We start from the raw sequence: 12,494 nt of genomic DNA, 5'->3' as shown, positions 1-12,494 counted from the left end.
CACAATGGTCCTTATCGTGGAAGAGTGGTACGTGACGCGGAAACTGTACAGGGAAGCTGAGCAATTTGCTCACCACCAAATATACCAGAAACGAATAAGAGACCCTGTATAAAATGAGGGATATTGCAACTGGTCTACATGTCACCAAGGGAAAATGGACTTTTAAAAGAATAAAATGTACTGTCCTGGGGGTATACGTTAGTATAGAGTACTTGCCTGGCATGCATAAGACCTTGAGTTTGATCTCAGCACTGAAATAAACAAGTTTCAAAGCCTACTGTACTGTATGCATCTACTGCAACCATAATTGGGTAATAGAGGCTCGGGTGCAACAGGCTTGCTAAAACCAAGGAAGCAGTAGTACCCCATAAGAAATTCCTTAAGAACCACGAAAAACTGCAAGTATCATTGGTTTATAAGATTTCAAATGCAGGGACTCTAAAAATGTAAATGTATGGTCTATTAATTAGCTCTTTAAAGTCAAGATGAAAGTTGACTGTCATGAAGTCTTCATGATGATGCCCTGTGTTTGACATCTACAGACACACTTCTAACAGTACTGCCTCGCATGCTCACTTGCTCAGCACGGCTTACCTGGGGATGCTCTCCTGGTCCATTTCTTTTCCTATCTTTACCTTAGCCACACTCATGGCAACAGGCAAATCACTGAGTAGTTAGTCAGCAGCCCTGACATGAATATAAAATTGCTGTGGTCCCTTGTGGCTCCAATTGTTTTTATTAAACAAGCATTCCCATAACCCTTTCAAATAAAGCCTTTATATTAGTTCTTACTTTTTCTGGTGTCTGATAAAATGGAATAAAAGTATCAGGATGAGAAGATTTAGGTTTAACTACAATTTTCACTTCACTTCAGAAATAAATTTATCTTATGAATTTGAATTGAATAGTGAATTCCACTTCTATTTTTCTGGACAAATAATGCCATACATTATAGCCAACAGAAAAACCCAGTGAGCAAACTATTTCATAAATGATCCAGCAGATGGGGCTAACGGCACAGATTAGGCCGGTCTGGTCAACCCCGCTGATGTCCAAGTACACACTGCCAGCCTGAGGTATACACTGACAGCTACAACAGAAAGCCTTACACAGGGCAAGTGTCACCTGTAGAATGCTTTCTCTTCTCCCTTCTCTCTCACATTTCAGATCAGCTCACTGAAGCAAAAGGAGAAAAAAGGTTGACAGAAATAGTTATCCAATGGGATAAGGGGGAAGGGATAATGGGATAATGAGAAGGGGGGCTTCGGGTAAACCCAACAGTTCCTCTAATCACGGTCTGCTTTGCTGTATCAGTGGGCCTGCCTCACCTGCAGAAGAAGCTTCGTAACAGAGGCTCCATCACGCCCTGCTGTAAAACCTAGGCCTGCCCTTATGCTTCCTCGTTTGTGCAGCTTACATGCAAGCTCTTCAGTGGCTCCTCACTGCCTTTAGCTTAAATGCAAACTTCTCTGCAAACATCCTCTACCTTTCATGTATTGTAAAACAAGCAAGCAAGCAAGCAAGCACTTTAACACTAATAAAATGTCCAGTTCTAATTGTTCTTTCTTTAAAGATTTATTTTCATTTTTTATGTGTATGTATATTTTGCCTATGGATGAACTGAAGTTACATACAGGCAGTTGTGACTTGCCATGTGGGTGCTGGGAATCAAACTCATGTCCTCTGGAAAGCAGTAAGTCTTACCTACTGAGCCACCTCTCCAGCATCCCTGCCTCCACACTCCACCCTTACCCATGGCTAGCCTGCCTTTGCCCTCCTTTGTTTCCCTCAGTTTCCTGGGTCTGTGTTACCTCACGACTGATCCCTTGCTGTTCCCTGGGCCTTTTATAAACTTATGAACTCTGCCCTCCACACCTTCCATTCTCTTAACTCTATCCTGGTTCTAACCAACTCAGAGCCAATTACCAGAAGTTGTGGAGAAAGATATTATGTAATTAACTTATTTTTATTTATTTGTGTACATGCACATGTTCCTGCTTGAGTTAGTAGGAATCACACTCATGCAGGAAACCAGAGAAGTCATCGGATCCCCTGAAGGAGAGAAAATTCTTAACTAATCTCCCTACTAACGATCCAAGTTTCTTTAAAAAATGTCCAGGTTAAAACTTAAAACTGCATGTTTTTCATTTTTCCCCTCTGCTGGAGCCTTTTTGCTGTTGTTGTTTTTTTTTTTAACTCAAATATAAAATCCAATTATTTTCGCTAAGCATTTAATATATTTTACAATTTGGATCCTCCCTTTTTTTAAACATAAATTCCAAACTTAAGCTAACACTCCTGGTTGGGTCTGTTCAGTTCCTCCTACCACCAGACATCCTTGTAAAGACTGTATTTCCAAATTCCTTCCCCACAGAAGCCCATGAATACAATACAAATATATACATACATATTGTATATATTTTATGTATATATATATACATAAAATATATACAATATTTTACAAACAAAAATTTTACAGTAGTGCACTTAAAAAAAGGAGATAGCATATATTACCATCATATGTGTGTGTGCGTGTGCGTGTGTGTGTGTGTGAGAGAGAGAGACAGAGAGAGAGAGAGAGAGACAGAAAGAGAAAAAAAAACAGAGACAGGGACAGAGACAAGATATGAAGGAAAGAGGCAGGGTGATGGTTCTCTGTGTGTAAGAACACCATATTCACTTTCCTTTAGAGAAAGGCTATGCCAGTATTATGTAAAATTTGCTAACCTTTTTATTTATACCTTTCATTTTAAGAAACATGATTCCTTATTTGATCCTACAGAATTATTAATTAAGGCTATATTTAATTGGCCTGATTTTCATCATTAGGCATTCCTTCCTGTAAGTTAGAGAGCTGAAAATGAGTACCAAACTTGACTTGACCACAGTAATAGCACTTGCATTTCCCACAGTTGGCCTGTAACCAGCCAGTCTCCAAAGGTATTCCCAAAGGAAGGCTTCAAACTCCTTAGAAAAGCTAATACCATAACATATGCCCACATTATTTCACTATCACTCATTCCAAAATGAATTTTTAATGTGTGTGTATGTGTCATGATTTTTGTCATAAAACAATCTAATTTTTAAAAAGGAACATCAAAGGAGTAATTTAATTGAAGAATATGATACTTCACAGATATTAACTTCCCTTGCCCATTAGACAAAGGAATTGCTTCCTGGGCTTTATACCACAGTTTGCGATACCTTAAGGTCTTGTCTTGTGGCTAGAAGTTCGGACTCTTTGCCATAGAGGTCGGACTGCAGCTGTTTCAGGTCTGCCTGGCACTTCTCGTAGTTGCTCTGTAGTGCTGACAGTTTTCCTTTCTGCACTGCAAACTCCTGGGCTGCTTGTGATGACTGCTGCTGCAGCTTATTCTCCAGCTCTGTCTAAAACATCAGTAGTTATTTAAAGGAGAATGCAAATAAGAAGCCAGCTAGATACAAGATGAAACTTATACAACTAGAACATCTGAGAAGCCCACTAAACTGCATTAATGGCCTAAAATTATATTTTAATACAAGCAACCTATTTTAAATTTATGAAGTCAGAGAATTACCAAACCAGTAAGTCCACACTATTTAAAATGCAGATGCTCATACACATAAAACAAATAAGTAAATAAATTTTTTTGAAATATGTCTGTGTAATGGAAAAACATGTTTGGCTTTTAAAATAAACATACTACCTCTCATAACAATTCTGACATGCTTAGAAGGACAGGGCCACTGGGAGAATCAAGAAAGCAGAGAAGGATATCAAAGAAGACTTACTAGTAGAAACGAGCCCAAAGAACTGTGAGTTATGGTAATGTATTGTATCTTTTACAAAGAACTAGAACATAAGAAGGACTTCAGAGTTTTCAACATGAAGAAACGTTTAAAGGAAACAAAAGTGCTAATATCACTAATTTGATCACTAAAAAATTGTACCTGAGTTTTTATCTTATTATATTTTATTACTGTCCATTAGAAGCCTGCTTGTTTTCTAATGAGAGACAGAAAGGGGTGGATCCAGATGGAGGTGAGGTGGGGAGGAATTGGGAGGAGAAAAGGAAGGGAAACCATAATCAGGATATATTATGTGAGAAAATAAAGCTACTTCTGATAAAAGAAAAAAATGTATACAAGTATCAAATTATCCCTATATCCATGCTATGAATATATATGTATGTACGTGTCACACACACACACACACACACACACACACACACACACACACACACTGGTGAGTTGCCTCTACTCTGGTATTCCACACTCATATTTATGCCAGGAACCTAATTAAATTCAGTAGTCATGTAAAACAAGGGGACATGATGTCTTCTTTCATTAACGTTGTTACATATAGATGTATATAATGAAAAAAGAGCACAGAGGTATACATGGGAGGGTTTGGGGAAGAAATGGGGGAAATAGATGGTGTAATTATCTCAAAAAATAAAAAAATTTAAAAAGGAAAAAAATGTTCTGTAGTATAAGAGCTTATACAGAAGTGGCAGGGTGTGGGGGGCAGAGAACAAGGGCTCTAAGTATGGTCAAGAACACTCTATACATACATGCAGTTCTTGAAGAATAAAAAGGACTTAGCAAAAATGTACAAAAAATATACCGTGACAATTATGTTCCAATTTCTGATTACACATGAAAGCATAAAAAGACAAATGTTTCTACATGTTTTTAGAAAATTATTTTTATGTAGTGTAGCATAACAGAAAAACTGGAGGAGATAAAGCTTCATATGTACTGTTTGTACTTTGTATTCCTTTTACTCTAGTGGTATGGCAGCCAGCTCTTCATGACATGACTGTCTAGGTTAATCTATAGACTTAAGGATTGCACCTTCTTCTCTAACGACCATATAGAAGAACTAACAATGGGAAAGACCTTACTTTGTTCAAATGTTTTATACTAAACACAGCCTATTCTGTTAACTCATTCTGGACAAGAGGAGAACATGTTTAAGAATGAAAACCAGCATATTATCAATAAATTGTCTCTCCATTCTTGGAAAGAAAAACATTCTGGTTTAATATAAAATGTCAAATATACTATAGGAAGACATTGCTGAATTTTTTAAATATATTTCTCTTCATAATTTTTGTCATGGTTTTCCCACAGTAAGGATGATTTATTGTGAATTTCTTTAAATTTTTCTAAGACAGTAGAAATGTGACATACGTAATTGCCCCAATAGCAAACATTGCTTCTATGTATTAGACAAATGATTATCAAAATTTTAAATAATAAATTAGTTGACAATTCCAATGAACATTCAGTCTTAAATCATGTATCAAATATAAGCTTTATCTTTAACAAAATTTTAAACATGTTCAACTGATCTATAATGCAATTCTCATTTTAATATTATCTGAATTCAAACGTATTTCTTTCTGTCAGGAGTAAACACTGTTTCTATCAATACCTTTTGTGAAGCAACATTCTGAAGCTCTCCTTGAAGTGCTTCGATCTGTCTTGTCTTCTGCTCAGCTGATTGCTTTAGCTGATTTATGTTCCCCTGAAGCTGCTGTTCTCCCTTCTCCTTCTGCTTTAGTGTATTTTGAGCCTGTGTGACTTCTCCCTTGACTGAATTGAGTTCTACCTTCAACTGTTGAGAAGTCTAAAAGAAATTGAAACTTTTTTGACTCAATTATTCATTCAAAACACATTTTCTGAGTATCTGCTACAAGCATCACAGTACTTTTCGGAGATATTATTGAACCCTTGGCTACTTTCCAAGTATGACTTATTTCATAGGCAATTAGGGACATGAACTATTTGGTTACTGTGTAGCAGTCCAGAAATATCTTCTAGTCACTAACACTGTCATTGTCTATGTGGTGTTAGCTTTTGTCAATCTGACCTAAGCTGGAGTTATCTGGGAAGACGAGGCTCAGTTGAGGAGTGGTCTCCAAACTGGCCTGTGAGCAAGTCTGTGAGGCATAGTCTTGACTGAAGACTGGTGTGGGTGAGCCCAGCCCACTGTGGGTGCTGCCACCTCTGGCCAGGTGGTCCTAGGTATATAAGAAACAAAGTGAGCAAAGTGGGGAATAAACTAGTAAAGACCATTTCTCCAAGGACTCTGCTTGAGTTCCTGCCTTGGCTTCCCTCAATAATGGGTTGTGACTGAGATATCTAAGCCAAATAAATCTTTTCCTCCCCAATCCGGTTTTGGTCAATGTTTTATCACATAAATAAAAAGAAAAGTAGGGCAAATATATGAAATAAGTCATGTTTAAGATGCCATTATTTTTTTCAACTATAATGTTCTTTAACTTTATCTAATTAAAACTCACATGGTTAGTTGATTTAATTTTCTCTTTTTCTTAATTAAGTTTCTTTATTTGGCCCTTACACTTTAAATGAATTTAAATTTTGTTAGTGATAACTAGAACACAAATAACAATTTTAAAATAAATACATGAGCCATTTTATTTTACAGAAATAAATGTTCTCTTGATTTCCATATCAAGGTGAGAAAAATTAGAAACTACAAAAGCTCATTATATTTTACATATTTATAGTAAAAGAATACTGTACCTCTTTTATTATATTCTACATGTTTATAGCAAAACAACACTGTACCTCTTTCTCTTTCTCGAGTGACTTTTTCAGTTCATTCTGGTCCTTCAGTGCACTTTCTGTCTGTACTTGAAGCTGATGCTTTAGTTCTTTACAAGCTTTTTCCTAATGAAGAAATATCACACTGAAAACATCTGTAATGACTTACAATTGATTTATCAGTCTAGAAAGAAAAATAGAAGGAAATAAACCAGTCCCTACACACATATCAGTTAGGACATTTTAAATAAGATAATGACTTCTACCTAAAAAAAAAAAAAATGTAAACAACTAACCAAATCTAATATAGCAGCTTTTCCTTTCTGATTCTCTTTCTCAAATTCACTTTTGGAGTTTTTTAAAGAATCAGAAACTTTTGACAGTTTTTCTTTTGTTGTCGAAAGCTCGGCCACGAGAGTGTCTTTCTGCGCCTTTAGTGCTGTCAGCTCTGTGACCGCAGCTTGCATCCTGTCACTCAGCTCCTTGTGCTGTGTCTTTGAATCTTGACTTAACTTTTCAAATTCTTGTTTCAAGACAATTTTTTCTTCTTCTTTCTTGGTGAGGGTTTGTTTAATCTTCTCAAGGACTTCAGATTTATTCTGTAGATCCAATTTTGTATGAGATACTCTGGATTAAAAAGGAATTTTTAAAATTAATATAAAATTTATCAATCAAAATTATTCATAAGTGATTACTGAGTCTTGAATTTTTTATGGCTCAGAAGAAAAAAATCAAGTAATTTTGAAAACACTGAAAATTGCCTTTAGACATCTCATTAGGTGCACACGGTTTCCTCAGTAAGGGCCAAGTCTTTTACATTCCTAACTTAATCAAGTCTTGTCCACCACCATTAAGTCATCAGAGAAGTTCAGATACCAAATCCTAGAGGGTCTACAATGACCAGCAAGTTTTCCAGGTCCCCTAAAGTACTGAATCTGTGTGCTATTTCCTATGCATAAATGGGACTCTGTCTCTTCTCTTAGAAATATAAAACATTTTATGATGATAAATTTGAATATCAAAACACTTAACATAATGTAGTAAGATATTTTTAAAGGAGCCATTTTACTTCACTACTGTGAGCAGTGCTAGCCCTGGGCAGATAGTCCTGAGTTGTATGGGAGAAGAGACTACACAAGTCATTGGGGGCAAGTCAGTAAACAGCACTCTTCCTTGGCCTCTGCTTCACTTCTGGCCTCCAGTCCTGCCTTCCTTTGATGATGGACTCTAACCTGTAAGATGTAGTCAACCTTTTCCTCCCAAGATCTCTTTTAGTGTTTCATCACAGCTGAAGACGGCAAATTAAGTACTCAGTAACATCAAAGGTGCAAAAACCATGGCAAAGTTGAAAAAAATCATTCCTAATGAGAAAAATCCATTCTGTACTTAGTATAGTACCTCAAAGTAGAAATTTGGCTATTCTTAAGCGACACATATACAAATTGCAGTATTTAAAAATTTTTACATTAACTATTTCAAACTGGTGAACAACTCAAAATGAATGCTCAAGAGAAACTGGTACCATGTTACTGCTGAATAGTGACTAAAATTTTATAGAACTAAGTGAACAATGGAAAATGATGCTAACTTTAACCAAGTAATAAAGGCTTTATTTTCATTGACATTAACATTGCTAGTGTATACAACCAGCACTGTGTGCATAGACACACACACACACACGCACACGCACACTGAAACAAAACCACACTTGGTGACTCTCTAAGAATGGTGTGAACAACCAAAAGCTTAGGGATATACAGTGGAAGGTCCACTTACACTTCCTTCTGCTCTTGAAGCTGTTTACTCAGCTCTGCATTTCTGAACTCCAGGTCTGTGCTCAGCTGCCTCTGCTGTTGTAGACTCTGCAAAGCTTGCTCCTTGCTTGCTTTAACTTCAAGAGTTTCAGCTTCTACTTTCTGTGGGTGAAGTACAGCATTCATTTGAATTTTGATAATACCTAATGATTAAATATTATAACATTTGGCCTGAGTATAAATAGTTATTGACAAAGTATACAAAATAGCTATAATGTATTTATAGAAACCCATTCTGAAACCACCACTGAATGAGAAAATTGTTCTACTTGGAGTCTGTCGGAGAATCTAGAATATGCTTTTTACATAAATCAGTGGTTATTGTTTAAATTAATTAAAGAGAATCAATTTAAACATAAATATTAAAAATGCAAATGTTTGTCAATTTAAGTTTGAAAGACAAAGCTAAGTAACAGGTTATTCCCATATCCACTTAAGATATATTACTTATGTATATGCAATCAACAACCACAAAATAACAAGATATTTAACATAAAGTTGAATGGATTTGTCATGTAGACCTCAAACTTATTCCTACTGATCCTAAATATACAGCACTTAAAATTCCCGACTTTGCTTACTGTCTTTGTTAGATTATATCACTGTTGTTTTGTTTGTTTATACCATACCAGGCATCCCATACATACTATTATGTGTCTGATTTTTCAAATTTATAAAATCAAGCACTTTTGGGAAGTATCTGCAGGTGGAGAACAAATATCAAACTTCAGTGTCTTTCTCAATCACTCCCCATTTTCTTTTTCTGAGACAGGGTCTGTCACTGAAGCCAGAGCTTGCAGAAACAGCTGGGCTGGCAAGCATTAAGCCCCAGGGACCTTCCTTTTTCTGCCTGCCCAGCACAAACACCACAGGCCCTTTCCATCATGCCTGACATGGGTACCAAGGATCCAAGCTCAGGTCCTGCTGACTGAGCAATCTCCCTAGACTTCACTGAATTATTTTTAAATGAAACACAAAAACATAGACATTATACATGCCAGTGGGGTACCTAGTAGTGTTTTGCTTAAATCATGTTAGACATATCTCATTTACCTTGCTCTGTGCTAAAAAAAAACTCTCAAAGACTCACTTTTTCTAAATGTTTTTGGAAATGTTCAGACTAAGGTGTTATCTATAATCTAGTATTGTACAACAGCACCCAGAGATCCTCGTTCCGATTACAACTATTTTAGAAAGGTTCCCGGGTGAGAGTTCTCTCTGTTTACTTTTCTCTAACACATCATCACCTATTGTTTTCAACCATATCTAACCTGTCATTCCTACTGCTGTGGGCATTTTAAAAGAAAAACCCATAAACAGAACTGTAAAGGCCATTCCTTCATATGATACTGGTACAGATGTCCACATAGAATGCTCATCTCACAATTCTATAATCACATGTCATGCATCAACTCACCACAGAAGTGTAAGTAACATGGAACTCCAAGAATTTTTTTGTGTGACTGTTAGTATTTCCAGAACCAAATTAAAGTTTTTCCCTGATTTGTCTAATGATTTCATCTTTTAGTAAGCCAGCACCTCATTTAGAATTATCTTAAGGTAAGGTTGAACTTATGACAGTTTAAATGCATTACTAAATTAGAAGCAAATTTCAAAGGATATGGAAAGTTTTAAAAAGAAAAAAATTCACTATAGAAAAGATATTAGATTAGAATAATATGTAGGGAAATAGAAGAATCAAAGCGGAGAAGACATTTTATAACAAGACTTATACTGTTTGGTGTCTCCTGGAAATATTTTACACTTTACAATAAACTAGCAATATGTCAATTTTTATTTATAAAAGCCACCCATTAATGAAAGAATTGAAAATAAAGATGGAATTAAATTAACTGATAAAGTAATTTTTAACTTTTATACCACTTCGCCTTTCTCTGTTACTTAAAAGTCTTGGAATTTGTGAAGACCATCAGACTTCAAAGCTGTTGAGGAGAAAATATGGCAAATTCAACTGTTTTTACACAAACCTTAATGTGGCCTTCTAAGTCTTCAACTTTCTGTTCTACAGAGAGGTGCTTCTCCTTGTAGTCCTTGAGCTGGCTTTCCAGCTGAAGGCAGTGCTCCTGCTTCTCCTGGAACTTCGCCGTGACCTGCTCCAACTGCACACTGACCTTATTTAACTCCTGCAGAAAAACAATGTGAAGAAAAGTTGTAGCACCCCAATATTCAGTAAAAGGAAAATTGAAAATTATAGTTTTATATAAGAAGATATCTGAATAAGCCTTCAGATATATTCAATAACTTAGCCATTGTCTTTATCTAACAAATAAAATTATATTGTACATAATGCCAGATACCAAGCTAATTTGTGTAACAGTTACAGAACTTAAAATATTTTAGATTTATTATTTTATGCATATGAGTGCTGTGGCTGTATGCCAGTGAAGGTCAGAAGAGAGCATGAAATCTATTGACACTGGAGTTACAGAGAGTTGTGAGATGCCATGTGGGCACTGGGAATTGAACTCAGGTCCTCTACAAGAGCAATGAGTGCTCTCAGCCACTGAGCCAGTTCTTCAGCCCTGAACAGCTAAATCAAACCCAGGCTCTCATACATGCTAGGTAAAACCATGCCACTGAGCTACTTCCCCAGTCAGTTAACAAAGATTTAATAATTTTCTAGAAATATTATCTAAAAGCTAAAACATATGACAGATCATTAAGTAAGTTCATAGAAGTATACTATAATTGAATGTTTTCAATTTCAAAGCACTATTTAGAAATTATATCCTAAAAATATTGTAGTTGTTACATCTGTAACACTTGCTTAAGTCACTAGAATATCCAGTTTCACAGAAAGAATATAATAAAAATGACTAGCATGTCTACCACCCATGGGATTTCAGTGTCAATGTTTTGGTAACTTTCCTTCTAGTCTTCTCTGAATATTAATTTCTCTTCTACTTGTTTTATGTACTGATATTAACAGGCTGAGGCAGTAGCTCTGTAGGAGATAGCATTCTTAGAATGTGTGAGGCCCTGGATTCGATCTCCAGTACTAAAGTAAATTAATTAATTATATAAGTAATATAAAAATAAGATCCTACTTGCATAGTACTTTACTTTAAATTTCTTTATTCTCATCACAACAATTTACCATAAAACTTTCTGGCAGTTCTCTAAATCATATGCAGCTGTATAAATTCCCATCCAATTGATAGGACTCAGTTTTTAGCCATTTAACGTATTACTAATCTATTTTAAATTCTTAGATCTTATTATACTTTGTGTATTTGGTACCAGAAATGCAAATACAATCTTTATATTTATTATTCCCTTAGCATAAAACACTATAAAATATGGGAAATTCTAAATTTTTAAAGATTATTTTTAATTAACAAAGAAATAGTTTCATTATGGCATTCTCTTAAATACTTTGTTTTGATCATCTTCCAAGACGCTTGCCCCTCATTTCCCATCCAATTCTTAAAACATACACACACACAGAGCCCCCCCTCCCTCAAACACACACACACACTCACACACATCTCAAACACACACACAGACACACACTCACACAGTGTTTCCCTCTATAGTGAACATGCATTTCAATATTGTCTCAATTTGTAGCTGATTCTTAAGGAACCTGAATGTTTTCTAGTACAGTTTTATATTTGTATACAAATGGAGTCTTTGTTACATATGAAATGCTTGAGACCAGAAAATTTGAAACTTCGGGTTTTGGAATATAGGATTCACAGGTAAATAACCCTTAATCAGAAACTTAAGATTCCACGTGCTCTAAATCCATCACTATTGCTCAAAAAGTGTTGTATTGAGGATATTTTCGATGTCCGATCTTTTGGGTAAGCAATGGTCAGCCTGAATTTCCTTAGTGGTTCACTTCCTTTTTACAATGTTTTAAATAACATGGATATTAACAAATCCTCATCAAACAAATGCTAGAAATTGTTTTTCATCTTTTTGACGTTTGCTCAAGAATTTTGCTAGCAATATTTAGACAGATAAAGAGCATACCTTTATGTGGTTGCTCCTGTAAATATTTTCACATTATCATTTCCAACTGTGATAACATGTAAACACTTTTCCAGATGTAAGTAACATGCACATACCATAATCGCTTACGTATGATTCCATGTGTAT

At 35.6% G+C, this 12,494-nt stretch overlaps 1 protein-coding gene across 2 annotated transcripts in view; it reads right to left on the bottom strand.

Moving 5' to 3' along the window:
• The window catches only part of Eea1 (early endosome antigen 1), a 116,017-nt gene that overhangs the window by 18,774 nt on the left and 84,749 nt on the right, over positions 1–12,494 (bottom strand). For both annotated transcript variants that reach the window (XM_028783097.1, XM_028783099.1), the window contains 6 exons: positions 10,358–10,513; positions 8,332–8,471; positions 6,852–7,182; positions 6,580–6,681; positions 5,420–5,614; positions 3,205–3,387 (listed from right to left, as the gene is read on the bottom strand). In XM_028783097.1, the coding sequence (XP_028638930.1) occupies positions 3,205–3,387; positions 5,420–5,614; positions 6,580–6,681; positions 6,852–7,182; positions 8,332–8,471; positions 10,358–10,513 (1,107 nt within the window). The remainder of the gene's footprint in view (positions 1–3,204; positions 3,388–5,419; positions 5,615–6,579; positions 6,682–6,851; positions 7,183–8,331; positions 8,472–10,357; positions 10,514–12,494) is intronic.

The sequence above is a fragment of the Grammomys surdaster genome, unplaced genomic scaffold (genome assembly GCF_004785775.1).
Source record: "Grammomys surdaster isolate TR1022 unplaced genomic scaffold, NIH_TR_1.0 958, whole genome shotgun sequence".
In the NCBI taxonomy this organism is placed as follows: domain Eukaryota; kingdom Metazoa; phylum Chordata; class Mammalia; order Rodentia; family Muridae; genus Grammomys; species Grammomys surdaster.
Note: the sequence above shows the minus strand (reverse complement) of the source record. Positions and strands in the feature narration are given on the sequence as shown.